Below are 22,466 nucleotides of genomic sequence, written 5' to 3'. Positions count from 1 at the left end.
TAACAAGAGAGTTGAACTACTTGCAAAATAATTTTTAGTGTATTTTGAAGGCTTCTAGACCCTTAAAGTTGTTCCTTTCCGCGACGTCTTCAAGACTGAATTTCAGGACGCCACGGCATCAGTAAATATCTATGTCTTTTTTAACAGGTCAAAAGGGTGATATCGGCTTCCCTGGACCCTCAGGGCCCCCGGGAACGCCTGGTCTGAAGGGAGAGCCAGGTGGCCCAGGATTTCCTGGCCGTCAGGGCCCTCCAGGCCCTCCAGGACTACCTGGGCCAACTACAGAAGGTCTCAAAGGAAGCCGCGGGCAACCAGGCATACCAGGGAGGCCAGGTAAGGGCAAAGGAAAATGGCACTGAACCTTTGCTAATAACTTTATGTTGCTGGCAGGTTATTAGTCTGTTGAGTGATACTGAATGCTCTTTCAATAATGCTTGGTTGACTTTGCTCAGCCCTTTCAATAATGCCTGGTTGACTTGGTTGACTTTCTTTGCAGAAGACCTACTGTCTTCTGAGCACCCTCTACTTTATCGCAATTACTGGCAAGTGCCATCGGTGAGAGGGAGAGAAAGCAAAACCATACTCGCTGATAACCTGCCAGCAAAACGCATTGCCTCTTGCCAACTTGAGATGTCCTCAGCATGTTGTCACGGCACTCATCCAGCCAAGCACCCAATCGAACTTTAATCCCATCTGCCCAGAATGCCTGCATCGTGGTGTCATGCGATAAAACAGATCCGTCATATCCACCAACCATAATAATAAGCACCACCCTCAGGACGCCACGGAGGTCAAATTCATGCCAGTTCCACAGCATGATCAAATTGGAGAATGGCGTCATGCATCGTCTTCCTGTGTGTGCATCCTTGCTCCGTTCCATTTCACAGCTCCAACAGATTCAGTGCACCTCCATTCCATTCCATCCTGCGTCGTCTTTTCTGTCTTGTGTGTACTAATTCTGGAAGCGATAACTTCCGTGATGGGGCAAACACCACTGAGCAGGTAGTAGAGATAAATGCATATTGACGTTCCATGACCTGACCAGAAAACCTGTTAATGCAACTTTTCCAGCCCTTAAAGCCACACACTAAAATTGTTAGAGCGGGGCAGTTGTTCCACAACCTAGCATATATCGCTTTAAAGCACCTATACTGGCCTCCTCCAAGTGAGATCTGTGTGTACTCCTTAAAGAATTTGTGTGTGCTTCTGTAAAAAAATTTGGTGAATTTCTTGTCCTTTATAGCCCTATGTCTGAACAGAGCCTCATAACAGAGAAGAAGCCAGGACTTGCACAGTTTAGTGGACTGGTCTTCTGTGGAAATTGCTACTCCATCTCTTTTAATTATGCAATATTAGCATCATGTATTATGCAAAATAAGCACAGATGCGCAAGTTAACGTGATGTTTGCAGTTTATATGGTGTACAAAATTGAGGTTGCTGGTGGGGGGGACTGTCTCTGGAGGACAAGTTCTAGCAAAATCGCCAGGAACTGCTCAGAGGTTTTTGGACCCATCATCTTTGTCTGTGAGGTATGTGTATGTGTGCTGCGCAGCGCATCTCATTCAGCCATGCATGTCCCAGTGTGGGTAAACCAAACTATTGTTGATATCCAACCAGTTAGCATTTTGATCTTCTTAAACAAGCAGAGATTTCTTACATTGGCACCTCTGCAGCATACTGATATGAATAAGCCATGTTCGGTGTGGTTCTGTGATCTTGTTAAGGGACACTTTTCTCTTTTACGGGACACCCCACTCCTCCACTTGCACCTGCTGAGATGGCCTTGGGTCAGCCATAGCTTTCATAGAAGCTGTCCTTGAAAGGGCAGCTGCTGTAAAAGCAATCTCAGTCCCACCTACCTCACAGGGTGTTTGTTGTGCAAGGGCGGGGGGGAAGGTAGAGGAGATTGTGACCGCTCGGAGACTCTGAGGTTCAGAGTATAGGGCGGGATATAAATCCAAAATCATCTTCTTTTACACTGTACAGCCGCTGACGCTGCACTTTAAAGCCACCTCCCAGCCTTTCAGAGGGTTTTTCACCTTTTCCCTTCATGATTTTGGGGTGGGACATCAAGTCACAGCTGGCTTATGGAGACCCCGTGAGGCCAGAGACATTTAGAGGTTGTCTGCCATTGCCTGCCTCCTCATCACGATCCTGGACTTCCTTGGTGGTCTCCCTTCCAAATACTGACCAGGGCCAGCCCTGCTCAATTTCCAAGCTCTAACAAGATCAGGCTAGCCTGGGCTATCCAGGTCAGAGCTACTTTCATGCTAAAGGTAAAGGCAAAGGTCCCCTGCGCAAGCACCAGTTGTTTCCGAATCTGGGGTGATGTTGCTTTCACAACGTTTTCACGGAAGACTGTTTTACGGGGTGGTTTGCCGTTGCCTTCCCCAGTCATCTACACTTCCCCCCCAGCAAGCTGGGGACTCATTTTACCCACCTCGGAAGGATGGAAGGCTGAGTCATCCTCAAGCCGGCTACCTGAACCGGCTTCTGCTGGGATCGAACTCAGGTCGTGAGCAAAGAAGAAGAAGAAGATATTGGATTTATATCCCGCCCTCCACTCCGAAGAGTCTCAGAGCGGCTCACAATCTCCTTTCCCTTCCTCCCCCACAACAGACACCCTGTGAGATAGATGAAGATATTGGATTTATATCCCGCCCTCCACTCCGAAGAGTCTCAGAGCGGCTCACAATCTCCTTTACCTTCCTCCCCCACAACAGACACCCTGTGAGGTTGATGAAGATATTGGATTTATATCCCGCCCTCCACTCCGAGGAGTCTCAGAGCGGCTCACAATCTCCTTTCCCTTCCTCCCCTACAACAGAACCCTGTGTGGTGGGTGGGGCTGAGAAAGCTCTCACAGCAGCTGCCCTTTCAAGGACAACCTCTGCCAGAGCTATGGCTGACCCAAGGCCATGCCAGCAGGTGCAAGTGGAGGAGTGGGGAATCAAACCCGGTTCTCCCAGATAAGAGTCCACACACTTAACCACTACACCAAAGGGCTCTAACTGCAGTACTGCAGCTTTCCCACTCTGCGCCACGGGGCTCTTAGCCCATGGGGCTGTTTCATGTTACTGGCCCACAAACCCTGGAGTGCTTAAATTCTGTATGGTGAAAAAAAATACAGGAATGTTTTTCTCCAGTGGGAGGCTAAAGCGTGATTCTGATATTACACTGGCTACTGATTCACTCCCAAGCCTAAATCAAGATTTTGATTTTGGCCTTTAAAACCCTACATTCCTTGGGACCAGAGTTTCTGAAGGACCATCTTCTCCTGTATGTTCCTGCCCAGGAATTAAGATCATGAGAAGATGCCCTTCTGACTGTCCAATCAGTCAAAGAAGAAGAAGACCGCAGATTTATACCCCACCCTTCTCTCTGAATCAGAGTCTCAGAGCGGTTTACAATCTCCTTTATCTCCTTCCCCCACAACAGACATTCTGTGAGGTGGGTGGGGCTGAGAGAGCTCTCCCAGAAGCTGCCCTTTCAAGGACAACCTCTGTGAAGGCTATGGCTGACCCTAGGCTATTCCAGCAGCTGCCAGTGGAGGAGTGGGGAATCAAACCTGGTTCTCCCAGATAAGAGTCTGCACACTTAACCACTACACCAAAGTGGCTCTCTTGGTGGGTACACAAGAGAGGGGCCTTTTCAGTGGCAGCCCCACAACTGTAGAACAACTTTCCCAGGGAGGTGTGCCTGACCCCCCATTTTTTATTGTTAGTAGGTGGTTGAAGAAGGTTTTATTCAGGAGTGTGCTTGGTTACATTTTCTAGCAATCCTGAGTTATGCCTTTAAATTTTGTTTTTATATATTTTTGTGTACAATATTTTCATGTATTTCATTAATATTATAAGCCGCATAGAACTCTGTAAGGAAGAAAAGGAAAGGAAAGGTTAGCTCCTTAAGGTTTCCGACTCTGGGGTGACATTGCTTTCACAACGTTTTCACAGCAGACTTTATTTACGGGGTGGTTTGCCATTGCCTTCCCCAGTCATCTACACTTTCCCCCCAGCAAGTTGTGTACTCATTTTACCAACCTCGGAAGGATGGAAGGCTGAGTCAACCTCGAGCCGGCTACCTGAAAACCCAGCTTCCACCGGGGATCGAACTCAGGTCGTGAGCAGAGCTTAGGACTGCAGTAATAAATACATTAAATAAAATAAAGCAGCTTGAACGGAAGAGGAGCATTTTCAAGAAGACACCCATGTGAGGAGAAAGGGTTAAGGAACTCTTCACACACTGATGTTGTTGTTTTGTTTGAGGGGTGGGTTGCTCTAGCCCAGCTGTACAAAGTAAAGGAGGAAAATCCTGTAAAAGGATCACTTTTAGCACCTAACACACAGATCTCTCAACAAACATAGATATTTCTCTGGACAAGAGAAAACTAACAGATTAACAGATTCATTGGCTACTTGTTGATGCTTGTTGATTTCTTGCACTTGATGGCTTCATTCAGCATTCCTTTCTGGATCTATTGCAATATGGGCTTGCTTTGATTTAGGGCCTCATTCACTCAAAAATGCAAAATTTGAGACCTAAGCAAATTCTGAGATATAATAGTTTGGTCTATACACACAATACGTAGAAAAGACTTTTAGACGGGTTGCCTTGAAAATATGTAGTCTGTTGACATATCTAACCATATTGATGTTTCCCCCCCTGCCCTCCTCCCCCCCCTCTTAACGATGTCCTTGGTGAACTTTCGATCCAGGTCCCGAAGGTTAGCTCCTTAACTCCATAGTAATAACGTTGCATGCCTTTTGAATGTATACTGGTTTGATGAAAGCAAATGTCTCAGTCTTTAGAATGGGTATGCCAAGTTGTCCAGTTGTTGTCCTACGATAGGCAGAACTGCGGCTCTGACCCATCCTTGAAAGTCTGCAGTACGGAGGGTTTTGTTAGGATGTGGGTGGAGCAGTATCTGCAAACAAGAAAGCAAGAATTCTTAAAGAAGCACAAATGCAAGCCTGATTTTAGCTTACAAGGAAGAGCGATGTGATTCACCCCCAAAAAGAAAATCTATGCCCCTTTTTCTCTTCTCACTGCGACCATGGCTCTGTTTCTTCCCACTGCAACTGAGAGGCTGGCAAAAAGGGAAAGTGCTTATGGTTGCTGTTAAAGGAAATTTCAAAGTATCCTTTAGTGGTGGAAAGTGCCATCAAGTCGCAGTTGCTTTATCGTGACACTCCCCCCCCCCATAGCACTTTCAAGGCAAGAAACATTCAGAGGTGATTTGCCGTTACCTGCCTCTGCGTAGCAACCCTTGACTTCCTTGGTGGTCTCCAAGTACTAACCAGGGCCAACCCGGCTTAGTTTCTGAGATCTGACTAGATCAAACTAGCTTGAGCTATCCCTTGATTGTAGGTAAAATGTCAAAAACGATCATAGGATTATATTTGTTTTGATTCTTTATCACATTGATCCATCTTGTTAGCTAAAACACATCCTACACGTAATATGGATGTGGAGAACTAGAAAGCGTCAACAAAAATTCTAAAGATGCTCCAAAGACCCTGAAAATCATAGTTTGGAACTCTGTTGAATACCCCAGGGCTGCTTTGTAGGGGGAACTCCATATTAGGCCCTTGATGTAACCTATCCTCCATGAGCTTACAGGGCTGTTAGTACAGGGCCTAATGTAAGCTCCAGGAGGATTGGCTACATCGGGGGGGCATGGCCTAATATGCAAAGGAGTTCCTGCTACAAAAAAAGCCCTGTGAATACCAATAGCTATACATTAACATATATGATACTGGAGAACTTGACAGGCATTATGGAAGTTATTGTCTAGCAATGCTCTGCAGATTTCTACTAAAGTATTATTAGGAAAAGAAATATGAAAGCAGGGAGAACAACTCTGGCTTGTAAATCTATTACCCCCAAATGTCAGTGCTCTGGTGAAACGTTTGGCAACATTTCATTACAAAAAGAAAACGTTTGGGGCTCTAGCCCCAGAGCTCCTGTTTTATGTTGTAGTTTGGCCCTTGCTTGGCTGGTTGTCACTAACTTAGAAGCCACAGAATCCAGACATGTTGTTTTTCCTGAGTCAGCTCCGGTGGTGTGTAGGAGGCCGGCTTGCATAGAAAGGTGGGTCATGGGAACATTCTGACATAGGTGCATTCATACATGCACTAAGTAATGTGCTTTGCAACTGAATTTTTACTGTGAAGGAATAGCAAAATCCACTTGCAAGCAGCTGCTGTGTGAAAGCATCCATTGTCTGCTCCTTTCGCAGACTCCCAAGTCGCAGTTTTCCCATTCAGGAGGGGAGCAGGTAAACTCAGGTGAGCTTCCTGCTGCCCAGACTCAACATTCACAGTGTTGTACAAAATGCCACTCATGCACATTCCATTGGGACCCAAACATGGACTGCTTGTGTAGATTCTATACTTGCTTTGTCTCTCATCTGCCATTCCTTTCTGGTGATCTACTTCATAGCAATCCTTTAGGGCAGGAGTGGCCAAACTGTAGCTTGGGAGCCACATGTGGCTCTTTCACACATATTGTGGGGCTCTCAAAGTCCCCACTACCCCATCAGCTGGCTTGGATAAGGCATTTCTCTCTTTCAATCACTTCTCCAAGCCAACCAGCACCTTGGGGAATGCATTTAAAGTTAAAATTGCTTTCTTTCCGCTTCTCCCTCCCCCCATCTATTTGCTTCCCTCCTTCCTTCCTTCCTTCCTTCCTTCCTTCCTTCCTTCCTTCCTTCCTTCCTTCCTTCCTTCCTTCCTTCCTTCCTTCCTTCCTTCCTTCCTTCCTTCCTTCCTTCCTTCCTTCCTTCCTTCCTTCCTTCCTTCCATCAAACATCTGATGTTCATGTCTTGTGGCTCTCAAACATTTGCCATTTATTCTGTGTGACTCTTGTGTTAAGCAAGTTTGGCCACCCCTCCTTTAGGGTGTGTCAGCCTGAAATTTCCGTGATATCAAATAATATATGGTGCCATTCACAGCTATTTCACTTTTCACCTCTGAACATATGAAGCTGCCTTATACTGAATCAGACCCTTGGTCCATCAAAGTCAGTATTGTCTACTCAGACTGGCAGCGGCTCTCCAGGGTCTCAAGCTGAGGTTTTCCACACCTATTTGCCTGGACCCTTTTTTGGAGATGCCGGGGATTGAACCTGGGACCTTCTGCTTACCAAGCAGATGCTCTACCACTGAGCCACTGTCCCTCCCCTGCTCTCCAGGGTCTCAAGCTGAGGTTTTTCACGCCTACCTGCCTGGACCTTTTTTAGTTGGAGATGCCGGGGATTGAACCTGGGACCTTCTGCTTCCCAAGCAGATGCTCTACCACTGAGCCACCGTCCCTCCCTCTGACTGAGGATCATTTGTGAATAAATCAATTGACACTCACCAAGCAAAGTGGAGGTAGGGCAGCCAGGTCTTCTGCTGCGGCAGAACTCCTGCTGTGGATTCCAGGTTCCTGTTAATGCTTGCTGAAGCAGTGGCAGCAAAATGAGGGGGCAAGCGGCATTGCTGTGATGTTGCTTCCGGTTATGTGTCCAGAAGTGGCATCATAGTGTCCTGTGCTGCAGTGTCACCATGCCCCATCCCCAAAAGCTCACTGGGGTTGCCATCAGACAGAGTAGGGAGGGATAGAAATCTAAATGAATAAAAGAATGAATGATCCATTTCTGGTCCATAAGAGGATCTTGCAATGAAGCAGGATATTGAAACCAAACAAAAAGGATCTTTCTGCTCAGATAAAATTCATGCAAAGTATTTTGCAAAAAGTTAACTACTTCCTAAATACTGACAGACTTTCCTGGATGGATTGTAGGGTGATATCCAAATTGTTGCTACTGAATCAGTGACTGGTTTGGATTTCTGTTGATCTCTGGCACTTTGTAAAAGTCGGTGCTAATTTCTGTCGCACAAATATGATGTAGTACAACTGTTCATTTTTTCCTTTGCCAAAGTAGGCTCGCTTCTGATAAAACAAAGAAAGCTTTTCTTGTTGTGTTAATGTCTCTTCTCATTTCAGAGACTGTTGCTGAACCAAATTATGTCAATCCTACTCTGTTTCCCTTGAATAGGCATGACTTGGCATACCCATGTATTAAAATGAAGTATGTTTTGCTATGATGACTTCTAAGAAACAAATCCAAATTGCAAGTAATTTGTAATTAATTGCTGGGAGTTCCACAATCTTGTTTAGCCCTTTTTAAAAAGTGGACTTTGTTGAGGCTAAAATACTTTGATAGGGCATTGTGGACTAGATTCGTGCCTACCCTGCCAATGCTAAAATGTCACATCTGTCTCGGAACAGATGTTCCTGCGTAGCCATAGGGTTATCCCACCATGTAAATCATAGCAGAACCTACATTATAGTAGACTGTTCATATTAATATAGTATTATTTGCAAAGGATGGAGAGAGAGAGTGAGAGAGAGCACTCAAGGGACATAAAATTTCCATCTTTTAATGTGTCTGTTTTAGACACCCAGACTGGTTTATAACTTGAATACTTCATTAGGTATGTGTATTTTTGCATCATTTCACTGACATGAAAATACAGTATGTGGTCATGGACTCTAACCATCCTATCCCATCTCTGCCCTTAAGAGTATTCCAGTCCTGCATGAGTAAAATGTATTTTAAACAGGACTTTTTTTTGTATCAGGAACTCCTTTGCATATTAGGCCACACACCCCTGGTATAGCCAATACTCCAAGAGCTTTCAGTAGGCCCTGTACGGAGAGCCCTGTAAGCAGGGGTCATTTTGTAGAAAAATAGGTGGTGGAGCTCATCCAGGGATTGTTATGCAGCTGCACATACTATTCAATGGACAAGGAAGTGAAACTCTCAGAAAGGTTCAGGAGCTGTGCTCCTGTGAGCTCCCACTGAATCTGAGGCCTGCCTGTAAGTTCTTGGAGGATTAGTTATATTGGGAGTGTGTGACCTAATATGCAAAGGAGTTTCTGCTACAAAAAAGCCCTGATTTTAAATTACTTAGAAACAACTGGATCATTAAATTTCTATTAAAAGGGGTATACAGTAAAACCTTTTGTGGGTTTTAACATTTTTTTCAGAGTGCTTTTATGTTATGTGGGATATTCATAATGGGTTGGATCCTCCGGATCTGTTCCACTAATGGTGGCACTTTCAGCTAACTCTGGGAGCCTTTCCCTGGCACAAGATGTCCTGGGGAAAAGGGTTACCGATAGCAGAATGGATCCACAGGATCCTTCCCGGCCTTTATTATTTGTTAAATGCCTGCAAGCTCAGAGCAGTGATGAAAGCACAAAGGGCACTTTTCCTTCCCACTTAAAGTCTATGGAAAAGGAGGGATGTACATTTTCTTAAAGGCTCTTGGGATGTGTGCCTGAGTTCTCTTCCCTGCCCCACCCACTTCACCATAGTTTTACAAAAGCAGCACAAAAACAGAAGTGGATGCAACAAAAGAAATAACACCAAACTCATAATAAATAGGGGAGGAAATTACAGTGACCACTACCGGAGTGGTGGTGGTGGGAGGTGCCATCAAGTCACAGCTGGTTTACAGCAGCCTTCTAGGGTTTTCAGAGCAAGAGAAGAACAGAGGTGGTTTGCCATGGCCAGCCTCTGCGTAGCGACCCTGGACTACCTCAGGTGGTCTCCCTTCCATGTTCTAACTAGACCCAACCCTGCTTCTGAGATCCGGGCCATCCAGATGTGCCGTAATACTTTGCCCAAAAGACAAATCTGGTCACAGTCTTTCTTAATATCCACGTGATTGTATCCTAACAGGTAATCAAGTGCTGGTATGAGCTGCCTCTACTGCAGGGGTGGGGAACCTTTTTTCTGCCAAGGGCCATTTGGATATTTATAGCATCATTCGCGGACCATAAAAAATTATCAACTTAAAAAACAGTGCTCCACAGAGGGAGAATGATTCAAGCCAGCAAAATTAATGCAAATAATTGTTTTTCTATTTGAGGTTGGGGAGAGCCTAATCTGGTGCGCGCACACAAACCGGGCCCGTCATCCTAGGCAAATGCATCAGTCCAGGACTTTTTTGTAGAAAAAGCCCAGCAGGAACTCAGTAGACTATTTGCATATTAGGTCACACACTCATTACATATTAGGCCACACCATCTGGGATAATCAAGTGCAAACTGAACTGTGACAGTAACTTTTCCAGGCCCTGCAGCAATTCTGGCCAGGCCCCAAGGAGGCTGCCGCACAGTACATCTGGGCCCTGTGATCCCTGCCTGGCCCTGGGGAGGCTGCTGCACAGTGTGACTGGGCCCCACAATCCTCACTGGCCAGCCAGACCCCAGAGAGGCTGCCACATGGCTTGGTTCGGCCCAGCAATCCCCGAGGGTCACACCAAAGTGACCTCGAGTGCCGTATATGGCCCTCGGGGCGGAGGTCCCCCACCCCTGCTCTACTGGCTAACCTCTCAACAACAGCAAATGTCTGTTCTACCGCTCTCTCCAGCAGGAGATCAAAGCACCCCACAGCTGGTTGCAGGGCCAGTCCTGGACTGTCTGGCACCCTAGAGAAGGCTAACTTCTGGTGTGTGTCCCCCCCCCCCCCCCACTGATAACATCACTGAGTCACATGGAGAATTGTCAGTGAAATGGTTGCAGCTTTATGCTGTCTCAGCTTGTGTCTTTATGTTGAATGGATGGGTTGTAAACAGTGTTCCCTCTAAGCTGAGTTAGCGTGAGCTAGTTCACAGATTTTCAGCCTCCAGCTCACGCATTTTTGTCTTAGCTCAAGAAGGATGACCCCAGAGCACACTAATTGATGCAGGAGCTCACCCCTTTAATGCCAGGAGCTCGCACAGTGGAATCGTTGCTCACAAAACTCTGAAGCTTAGAGGGAACATTGGTTGTAAACAACCTCAGGGTGAAACATGAAATTCAAAACTCGTACCAAGTTTTGGCTTTAATTGCCTGTCTTACACTGGTCGGATCAGGCCTAATCACCAGAGCCAGCTGTATAGATATGTTTTATGCTACATAAATGCATATTAATGTATCAGGGGAGTGAGTTGGTTTTGGGTTTTTTTAATTATTTTGCATGCTTGTTTGCTATGCTGTAAATGCAAAACATGCTGGTGAAATGGGTTTCATTGTTTAGTGTGTCGATATCTCATCTGATCTCCTTCTAACCAGTAATCTTGTTTTGCACTGTGTGGTCTCTGATATCCCCCTAACATCGATCTGTGGGCTTTGGTGAACTCTGAACCAATCCAGGTCCTCCAGGTTAGATTCTTCGCTTGGACACTTTGCTTTGCTGCCTTGCACTGATGGATAAAACAAAGTTATTGTCGTTTTAAGTCTCGTTCATTGTTCCTTAGAGGGAGGGTGGCTGGCCCTGCAAAACTGCACAGAAGAGGAATGGCGGATTTAAAAAAAAAATTATTAGTTAACATATTTTTATTCCGCTTTTTCATTAGCAACTGGCCCTCGAAAATGGTTTTCTGGAAGCAAAAGGCAGTTGTCTGGCATTTTAATTCAAAATGTTCCTGGGGGAGGGCCGGTTGCAGGTTTTGAAGGGCCCTGGGCAGAGCGCTCCCAGGGCCCCCTTCCCCTCGTCTACCTCCTGCCTCCACACATGCCCCCCTTCCCTTCCCCTCACTCCCCTGCCTCCCGTCGGTCTGTGTTCTTCTCCCTGCCTGCTTGTGAGCTCCCCCCCACTGCCCATAATCACTGCCGCCTGCAGCTCTTTTCTCAGCCACACTGGGCAGTGAGTGTAACTGAGAGCTCAGGGCCCTGGCAGTTGTCCCACCTCCGGGTATGCTGACGCCAGCCCTGCGAGGGGGTTTGAAAGTGGGTGCTCCCTGCCCCTCCCTCTGGTGACTGCTGGAAACTGGAGGCCGGCAGCTGGGTCCAGGCCAGCTAGGTCCAGTGTGAGAGCTCCTACGATGCCAGTTCTATGCCATACCCAGATTTTCCTTCCCCGAACAGCCTTCTCGCTGAAGCCTTCTAAATCAAAAGGGATGACTGGCCTTAGGGGTCTGTTTCAACATGGTGTGCCCGTACTTATTTCCCAAACACTTTCCTGTGAGGAATGAGGTGGGTTTTCTCCCCCTTCCTTGCTGATCAATATCTTACACCTGTAAATTTCAGGTTAAAGGTTAATGAATAAAAATATTGTTAATCTGGTAGCATTTCTAAAGACAAGATATCCCAACAGAGTCCCAGTGTGTTAGTTTCGGATCTTAAATCTGCCGTGCGCTGCCTTTGAACCATGTCATCCAGCAGTTCCCACGTGTCATGTGCTTTTGGCTAGTTTTTCTGTGATACAGAATGATATTAGCCTGTGTCTGGGACCTTCTAATGGTGAGGATGTGCCTCCCAGTGAGACCAAAGAACGAAAGGGACTGATCTGCCGAGAGCCCCCTCTGTGTGATCTGCCTACCCAACGAAAGTGTATCGATGCAGCAGTCATGCCCAGTCTTCCTTGACCTGCTCTCTTTGCTGTTCACTGTCCTTGAACTTTTCCCCATAGTACCATCCAACTCCCATCCATTTCAAGTGGGCCTGGTGGATTGCGCCCACTGTTAATGGGTCCTCAGCCACTGCTTTGAGAAAGTTGAACCTATCAGCACAATGATCTGCTGCTCTGCCCAAACTCTGTCCATCAGGATCCAGTCTAGATTCCTTCCCCCCCCACACACACCCCTGCAGTCCGTGGGACCAGACATTTGCATCACTTAATTTGAAGTGCCTTGTGAGAACCAACTCATCAGTCAATCAACCAATAATTCATTATGGTCATGGACCAGCAGAATCAAACGTACCTCAGCAGCGGGGTTATACAGTCTTCTATTAGCAAAGTAAAAGTGAATGGGGAGAGGGAGAGTCCATTGACCCATCCTCCTCAGCAGGGGTGGAATGCTAGCAGGAGCTCATTTGCATATTAAGCCAAACCCCCCTGATGTAGCAATCCTCCAAGAGCTTATGAGGGTCTTTTTTGTAAGCTCTTGGAGGGTTGGCTACATCAGGGGTGTGTGGCCTATTATGTAAAGAAGCTCCTCCCAGAATTCTATCCTTGCTCCTCAGGCAGGTCCATATCCCCTCCCCCAGGCCTTGGTGTGGAAGGGGAGGAAGCTAGAAAGTGACCTCAGCCCACTTCCTTCAGGCTCAGGAGCAAGAATGTGCTACATCCTCCCCAGCCTGCCTCTGCCCTCTTTAAAGATAGCCTGACTAGGCACACATGCTCCCTAGCACTTCCTCCTCCCCCAGCAAGAGGCCTGGAGTGGCCCCCTCAAGGCCCTGCATATGCTGATTCTTCCTCCAGTCCTGGGCTGTTGGGTGGGCTGAGAGCCTCTTAAGGTTCTGCCCCCACACTGCTGGGTAGCGGGCTAGGAAACGTTAAAGGAGCCTAGCATGGAGCTGACTGGTAGGATCATGGCACCACCAGCTCCCTTGATCCACAGCTGCAACCGATTGGGGATGGAGTATGCACGACCCCAACAGGCAGAAATGCTATAATTATTGGGGGAGGGGGTTAATCTAATCCAAAATGGGCCTCACTTCCTCTGGATGGGAAAAAGAGGTGGTCTGTAGCAGTGGAAGGCTCCACTCACTCATCTGACTTCAGGCCAGTTCCACAATAAGCATGAAGCTGTGCCCATCCATGAGCCCCAAGGAAGTCCTTGGCCCTCCAGCCAAAGTCCCTGTAGACACTGTGTCCTTTCTGATAGAAAAGTGGCTCTCAAGGGGACCCACTGACCGCCAAACTTCTGTCTACCACTTCAAGGTTTGCCTGGTCCAGAAGGTGCCCGAGGACCCCCTGGAACTGGACAAGTGAAAGGAGAAAAGGGCAACCAAGGCCTGCCGGGTCAGCGTGGACCACCTGGTTTAAAAGGAGAGCCAGGGTTGCCTGGGAACTCGGTGAGTATGTAGTTTAAAAAAAAAACAGTTGCTTCTAAAGCAGTGTTTGGTTTTTTGAGAACGAAGTAACTGAATAAAAAAAAGTGAGACTTGCAGAAACTGGCTTCTTTTCAAAATGCGAAGACAGATAGTGAAGTTCTAGTCCTGCTTAAGTGAGAAGCTCACTCCTTGATCTCAATTCCAAATTTGGCTCAGGGAAAGCAGACCTACACGCGGCGCAATCCATGTTTTCTTCCATGTTTGTTTTCTTCCACGCTGCGCTTCCCTTATTTCTGCAGCGCGTAGCAGTTGCTGGTCATCTGGAAAGTCCTTCACCAGGCAAGCAGGGTTGCCGAATCCAGGTTGGGAAATTCCTGGAGGTTATGAGAGTGGGAGGGGCAGGGTTTCGGGAGGGAGGAACAATGCCGTAGATCCTGCCGTTTGAAGTGGCCATTTCCCCCAGTCGAACTGATTTCCGTTATTTGGAAATTGTTTGCAATTCTGGGACATCTCCAGGCACCACCTGGACATTGACACCCCTGGCTGCCCTGTTTACTGTGATAAATAGCACTGGAATAATGCCCAGGACATGCAATCATTGTCCCCATCCATAAAAAGGGCAATCCTTCATTACCTGAGAACTATCGGTCGATTAGCCTCCTATCAGTTGTCGGCAAGCTTTATGCCAAACACCTCCTAGTGAAACTAGGAAGCTGGCTGACAACAAACAACATACTAGGCCCAGAACAAATAGGGTTTCGCCACGGTAAATCCACCCTTGACCACTGTGTCGTTTTATCACACCTAGTTTCTAAATACAGTGGGAAATCTGGCAACAAACTCTTCGCTGACTTTTTAGACCTCAAGGCGGCGTTTGACTCAGTTCCTAGAGAGTTGCTTTGGGTTAAGTTGGCCAGGATGAACATGGATCCCAGATTGCTTACCTTGATTAAAAAACTGCATTGACAACCTTACAGGCAAGCCTCGGATTCAGTGGGAGCTCACTGGAGCGCAGCTCCTGAACCTTTCTGAGAGTTCCACCTCCTTGTCCCTTGAATAGTAGGTGCAGCTGCATAACAATCCCTGGATGAGCGCCACCTATTTTTCTACAAAATGACCCCTGCCTACAGGCAAGTGGGAAATGCTCTCTGTCCTGGCCTTTCCCTCCTTCCCCAGTGGCTCAGACACCTGAGATTCAACAAGGACAGCATTGCCCAGGATTCCTCAGGAGGGGCTCGGATGTCGTGGAAGGAAATGTCTAAGGGACACTGGGGGAGAGCAGATCAAGGAGGAAGAGGCCAGAAGGATGTGTACGGGGCCAGTTGGGAATAAATGCTCTTCTCCCCTCTCAGTCCATTAGGCCGTTAACCGACTTGTGCAACCCAAGTGAGAATAGACTGTGGCAGCGAATTGAACAGAATTGAAGGGCAACATTACAAACAGCTGTGGCAAGCGTTCTGAGCATACAGACTCTGATTTTGGGCAGTATCTCTTGTTCTAACGATTACAGGGAATAAGTTTTTGAATGCTGGCGAAATGTTCGCATACGGAGATAAGTTTCATTTAAGGCACTTCTGGTAGGGTCAGCTGAAGCCGTTGCTCTGAGCAGCGAGGGGCTGGATGCATTGGATCATTTGAAATGCACATCTGGGGAACCCTTGAAGTTGTTGCTGAAGATACTGCGCATGCCTCCCAGGTTGCGGACTGCGGCTGTGGGGTTCTGAAAAGGACACTTTGAGCACATGAAGCTGCCTCCCACTGAATCAGATGCCTCCCCCCCCCTTGGCCCGGTCCATCAAGATCAACATTGTCTCCTCAGACTAGTAGTGGCTCTCCAGGGTTCCAGGCAGGGTTCCATGGCACCTGCTACCAGCTCTTTTAACTGGAGACGCTGGGCATTTGTTAGGGAATTTTGGCATCTAGGAAGCTTTCCTAGAGAGCCAGTAGTGGTTAAGTGTGCGGATTCTTATCTGGGAGAACCGGGCTTGATTCCCTACTCCTCCAGTTGTACCTGCTGGAATGGCCTTGGGTCAGCCATAGCTCTGGCAAAGGTTGTCCTTGAAAGGGCAGCTGCTGGGAGAGCCCTCTCCAGCCCCACCCACCTCACAGGGTGTCTGTTGTGGGGGAGGAAGGGAAAGGAGATTGTGAGCCGCTCTGAGACTCTTCGGAGTGGAGGGCGGGATATAAATCCAATATCTTCATTTACCTCACAGGGTGTCTGTTGTGGGGGAGGAAGATAAAGGAGATTGTGAGCCGCTCTGAGACTCTTCGGAGTGGAGAGCGGGATATAAATCCAATATCTTCATTTACCTCACAGGGGTCTGTTGTGGGGGAGGAAGGTAAAGGAGATTGTGAGCCGCTCTGAGACTCTTCGGAGTGGAGGGCGGGATATAAATCCAATATCTTCATTTACCTCACAGGGTGTCTCTTGTGGGGGAGGGAGGTAAAGGAAATTGTGAGCCGCTCTGAGACTCTGAAATTCGGATTGGAAGGCGGGATATAAATCCAATATCTTCTTCTAGGACTTCCGTTTCCACCGGGTTCAGTAAGGGAGGGGATTGATTGTCAATGACCCGATGGTTTCAGAAAGAGAGAGAAAAAGCTGTTCCAAAGTTAAAACCATTTATTAAAATTCAAACCACACGGCAGAAACATTTAATCTTATAACATTCCGGTATGCAGCATATGGAATTGATCACATTAAGCAAATACCCAGTTAAAGGGAACTGTAATTCTATAGAGGATGTATCCTGTTTGCCCTGCCAAGACCACAAAGGAGGGTGTTTGCTCAGAACAACAAGGGACAAGAATAAAATCACACATTAAGTACTTTTTTCCATCCATGGGCGCTAACGTCAGTCAGGTCTGTGACGAACATCTGAAATATCTGACAAAACCCAGTCCCTATCATCCAGTAAGGTATGAACTTTGCCTGTAGTTAGAACAATTTCTGTGAGGGCAAGAAGCCCCAACTATCCTAGCGTCTCTTCAGATAACAATCTGTATATTATCAATAGCTCGGAAAGCTCTTAGTCAGGAGTTCCTGAGGAGCCTGGTAATCTAATGGTTTAGGCTTTGAAACTAGTACTGTAAACTTGAGAAATATCAGCTATTCTTTCTGGGGCAAAGTGCATCAGCGAATCCACTATTGCTTGGAGAAATGCAGCACTTAGCCATACTCAAAGCCTTATTGGGGGAAGAACCAAATAAGCAAATACAGGCTGCTGTACAGAACTGTCCCGTCTCATCAATAATTCCACCACAGTATTGAACCTGGAACGGTGGCTCAGTGCTAGAGCAACTGCTTGGTAAGCAGAAGGTCCCAGGTTCAATCCCCGGCATCTCCAACTAAAAAGGGTCCAGGCAAGTAGGCATGAAAAACCTCAGCTTGAGACCCCGGAGAGCCGCTGCCAGTCTGAGTAGACAAGACTGACTTTGATGGACTGAGGGTCTGGTTCGGTATAAGGCAGCTTCATATGTTCTTATGTTCTGCATGCCAAGCAGATGCTGTACCATGGCCCCTCCCCTTCCACAGCTGCTGGGGTTTCTTGTGCTGGTGTTGTGGCCTGGATCTCCAGATTGCAAGAGCTGTTTCCATTGCTTCTGATCCACACATGTGATATTTCTTGGGTTTTGTCCCCTTTTTTTAGAGAATCAGTGATAACTTGGAAACGTGTTTCTATGTTTATTTTCTAGCCTTCATCCACAGAACCCAGGGACTGGTTTTATTTCAGGGGCACAGGGCATCTGCTTTGCATGCAGAATGTTCCAGGTTGAGTCTTTGGGATCTCTAGAGAAAGGACCTCAGGTAGCAGGCGCCATCCCTGTCTGAGACCCTGGAGGCTGTGATCACACACACTAAATAATGTCCTTTCAGTGCACTTTCCGACTGGATTTTGCCAGTTGACACAGTAAAAGCCAGTTGGAAAATGCATTGAAAAGTGGATTAAAAGTGCATTATTTAGTGTGCGTGACTGCAGCCTGGAGAACCACTGCCCGATAGGAGTGGGATTATTGAGATCTATGGGCTGACTCAGCATAAGGACCATCTGATTTTGCTGTTACTTCACAAAGTCGATCAGGCTCAGAGCACAGGACTGGCCAAGGCTCACCCAATGAATTCAGACATCCCTGTTTCTGGACTCTGCAGTGTCCTCCTTACTCCAGTCAGTCAGAATGTATCAGTCAAAACTTATTGTGGCATCAAGCCATTGACAGGAATGTCAAATACCGGGAGCATGTGAGTTGCAACGTTAAATATATATATATACATGGATCTCTTGTAAGGATCTCAATTACATAAAAACTATATAAAATCCAATTAAATAGGAGAGAGAAGATAAAACCATAACCCAAATTATTACAAAATTAACTGACTTTTCCTTATGCTGTAACAAGCTACCCAAAATTTCGCCATGGATTCTGTAGTGTACCAATTTTCATCAGCCAGTAATCGATTACAGTATTCCAAATCTGACCTACCTGCAATATCTCCTACCAAGGGTACGATATACTTATCTCTAGCTATTTTGTACCAGCTACACCCGAGTAGCATATGTTCAATGGTTTCTAGTTCCCCAGAGTTACACTGACACATTCTCTGTTCCCTAGGGGCTCTTTTGAACCACTGCAGATGGGAACACATCTCACCAATGTGAAAGCTTTCCGAAACTTGTGCGAGTCTAAGTGTGTTAAATAAGCCATGGGGGCCATACGGTATTTGAGATGTTCTGGCACTCCATTTTCTGTTAGGCCTAAGTATCCATTTGTGTTTAGCCCAGTTTCTTCCCCCTCCTCCTCACCCTTTGATGATAAAAAGCAATCACTCCCATTGTGTTGTCTCAGGGTGAACCCGGCCGTCCAGGTGTGAACGGAATGAAAGGCGACCCCGGCGTTCCAGGAGTCCCGGGATTGCCAGGTATTTAAAAGACAACTTTGCAGAACCACCTTTCCAGCTGGCAAAACAGCTGCCCGTTGAAGCCACCTACTCCAAGCACTGAGCTTGGCATGTCAGGGCACCGGTGCTGTTGGTCTCCCGTGCATTAACTGCAAGGGTCTGGTCTTTCAGGTATGAAGGGGCCCATTGGACCTCCAGGACCGGCTGGCTTCGCAGGGGATCCTGGAGCCCCCGGATCTCCAGGTAGGAACCGTTTTTCATGTTACTCGTCAAAAAACAAACCATAATTCACCCACTGCATTTTTAAGGACCAGCTACAGTGACATGAAATGATGTGTGAGCTTTCAGATTCACCAGAATTCCATCCATCCAGACCTTTAATGTATAACATACACATTTAGACCAGAATTCCCTCTAAGCTGCAGAGTCTTGTGAGCTCCTGGCATGAAAGTGGCGAGCTACTGCATAAATTAGTGTTCTCTGGGGTCATCCTTTCTGGGCTAAGACAAAAATGTGTGAGCTGTAGGCTAAAAATCTGTGAGCTAGCTCACGCTCACTCAGCTTCGAGGGAACGCTGATTTAGACATATGCATAGCAAAAAAAGGTTAAAGCATTTGAAATAAAACCAAAATATATACATAAATTATATATACACAGTCAGATTTAAACACCAGAATTCTTCCTTGTGCTGAAAGCTACAAAATGAAAAGGAGGGAGGGTAGAAAGAGATGCTTCAGGTCGTGATTTTAAAGGTGTTTCCTCATCAGCCTCCCTGAAAAGAGAAAAGATTGGATTTATACTCTGCTCTTCACTTGGAGTCTTCTAGCAGTTTACAATCGCCTTTCCCTTTCCCTCCCCACAAGAGACATCCTGTGAGATAGGTGGGGCTGAGAGGGCTCTGAGAGAACTGCTCTGGAGAGAACAGCTCTGAGAGAGCTACGACTGGCCCAAGGTCACTCCAGCAGCTGCAAGTGGAGGAGTGGGGAATCAAACCCAGTTCTCCCAGATTAGAGTCTGCACACTTAACCACTACGCTAAACTGGCTCTCATAAGAGCTTGTTCTCCCTGGTGAGGAAGTAGATATATGGTGGTGTGTTGGGTGTCAGGTTGCCCCCTAGGTCCTCTGAGCAAGGAAAAGGGCAAAACAAGCAGTGTCCCTCGATCAGAATTTCAAAGGCCAGCAATCTTCCTTGTACCTCTCTGAAACTGAGCAAGATTCAAAGATCCATTACAGGGCAGGGAATAATTTATTGACAGTTTATGTATTAACTATCTAGGAGATGAATTTAAGGTGATGCATGAGGCATATGGCCCCGTGGTGCAGAGTGTTAAAGCTGCAGTCCTAAGCTCTGCTCACAACCTGAGCAATCCCTGGTGGAAGCTGGGTTTTTAGGTAGCTGGCTCAAGGTTGACTCAGCCTTCCATCCTTCCGAGGTGCGTAAAATGAGTACCCAGCTTGCAGGGGGGGAAGCGTAGATGACTGGGGAAGGCAATGGCAAACCACCCCATAAAAAGTCTGCCGTGAAAACATTGTGAAAGCAATGTCACCCCAGAGTCAGAAACGACTGGTGCTTGCACGGGGGACCACCTTTACCTTTATGGGGTATTCTCAAAGCCTAATTAGCTTTAGGCTAGCTTTCCTAGAGAGCTAGTTTGGTGTAGTGGTTAATAACGTGTGCTGACTCTTATCTGGGAGAACCGGGTTTGATTTCCCACTCCTCCACTTGCAGCTGCTGGAATGGCCTTGGGTTGGCCATGGCTCTCGCAGAGCTGTCCTTGAAAGGGCAGCTGCCGTAAGAGCTCTCTCAGCCCCATCTACCTCACAGGGTGTCTGTTGTGGGGAGGGGGAAGGTAAAGGAGATCGTAACGGCTCTGAGATTCAGAGTATAGGGCGGGATATAAATCCAATATCTTCTTCTTGATAGTTCGGCCTTTTTTCAGCATGGTGTAGTGGTTTGTCAAACCAGCATCGGGAAAGCCAGGTTCGAATCCCCACTTGTGCCCTGGAAGATTACCGGATGACCTTGGGCGAGTCACATGTTCCCGGCCTGACCTACCTCACAGGGTTCTTGTGGGGAGAGAACAGGAGAACAATAAAAGCCGCTTTGGGCTCCCATTGGGGTGAGAGGTGGGCAGGGCTTTCTTTGTAGCAGGAACTCCTTTGCATATTAGGCCAATGCCCCCTGATGTAGCCAATCCTCCTGGGGCTTACAGTAGGCCCTGTACCAAGAGCCCTGTAAGCTCCTAGAGGATTGGCTACATCAGGGGTGTGTGGTTTGATATGCAAAGGAATTCCTGCTGCAAAAAAAGCCCTGCCCACCAGTCACAAGGAAGCAGTGGAAGGAGCCTGTTTACCCAAGTGCGAGGGAGAGCTCAGAATTTTACTACCATTCTCACCAATGCTGTCAACTCGTAAATGGGGAGCACCCAGGGCTTTTTTTGTAGCAGGAACTCCTCTGCGTATTATGCCACACACCCCTGATGTAGCCAATCCTCCTGGAGCTTGCAGTAGGCCCTATACTAAGAGCCCTGTAAGCTCTTGGAGGATTGGCTACATCAGGGGTGTGTGGCCTAATATGCAAAGGAGCTCCGGCTACAAAAAAAAAACCCTGGAGGCAGGATATAACCAAAGTACCTACATTCCTTTCAGCTTGAATACATGTATTTTGAAAGTAGACACAAATTATTTGTGGGCACGCTGGTCCCGAATCAAAAACCATAGTCTGCCCCGGGACTGGGGCAACTGGTTTGGTTGCAGCAGCTACAGGGGCCTCTCCAATGTTCCCTCTAAGCTGCAGAGTCTTGTGAGCAAAAATTCTACTTTGTGAGCTACTGGTATTAAAGTTGTGAGCCACTGGCATTAAAATTGTGAGCTCCTGCATCAATTATTGTGCTCTGGGGTCATCCTTCCTGAGCTAAGACAAAAAGGTGTGTGCTGGAGGCTAAAAATCTGTGAGCTAGCTCACACTAACTCAGCTTAGAGGGAACACTACTTCTAATCTAACTTGCTGCTGCAGCTACAAGTTCCAGCCCAAATGGGACGAGGGCCACTCCTCACTTGTGGGGGAGGCAGCCCCCCACCAGGCTTTCTCCCAGTGGCCTTAATAGTCAATCCACCCCTCCTTATGACCCTCCAAAGACAAGTTGCACACTGTTGGAATTAGGGTTGAATCCAGCAGAAGATTTGGGCACCACATTTTAAGAAGGATATAGACAAGCTGGAACGGGCCCAGAGGAAGGCAACGAAGGTGGTGAGAGGTCTGGAGACCAAGCCCTCTGAGGAAAGGCTGAAGGAGCTGGGGATGTTTAGCCTGGAGAGGAGGCAGCTGAGAGGTGATAGGATCACCATTTTCAAGTACTTGAAGAGATGTCATATAGAGGACGGTGTGGAATTGTTTTCTGTGGCCCCAGAAGGTAGGACCAGAAGCAATGGGTTGAAATTAAATCAAAAGAGTTTCCGGCTCAACATTAGGAAGAACTTCCTGACTGTTAGAGCGATTCCTCAGTGGAACAGGCTTCCTCAGGAGGTGGTGGGCTCTCCTTCCTTGGAGGCTTTTAAACAGAGGCTGGATGGCCATCTGACAGCAACGAGGATCTTGTGAATTTAGGGGGAGGTATTTGTAAGTTTCCTGCATTGTGCAGGGGGCTGGACTAGATGACCCTGGAAGTCCCTTCCAACTCTATGATTCTAACAGGCTTCCTCCTCAGGAGGTGGTGGGCTCTCCTTCCTTGGAGGTTTTGAAACAGAGGCTA

The 22,466-nt window shown here is 47.2% G+C and overlaps 1 protein-coding gene across 1 annotated transcript in view; it reads left to right on the top strand.

The window, feature by feature from the left end:
* Window positions 1–22,466, top strand: part of COL4A5 (collagen type IV alpha 5 chain) — a 232,606-nt gene that overhangs the window by 193,227 nt on the left and 16,913 nt on the right. The window contains exons 41-44 of the mRNA XM_060250114.1: window positions 148–333; window positions 13,704–13,837; window positions 18,662–18,734; window positions 18,885–18,956. Coding sequence (XP_060106097.1) covers window positions 148–333; window positions 13,704–13,837; window positions 18,662–18,734; window positions 18,885–18,956 — 465 coding nt within the window. The remainder of the gene's footprint in view (window positions 1–147; window positions 334–13,703; window positions 13,838–18,661; window positions 18,735–18,884; window positions 18,957–22,466) is intronic.

The sequence above is a fragment of the Heteronotia binoei genome, chromosome 11 (genome assembly GCF_032191835.1).
Source record: "Heteronotia binoei isolate CCM8104 ecotype False Entrance Well chromosome 11, APGP_CSIRO_Hbin_v1, whole genome shotgun sequence".
NCBI lineage: Eukaryota > Metazoa > Chordata > Lepidosauria > Squamata > Gekkonidae > Heteronotia > Heteronotia binoei.
Note: the sequence above shows the minus strand (reverse complement) of the source record. Positions and strands in the feature narration are given on the sequence as shown.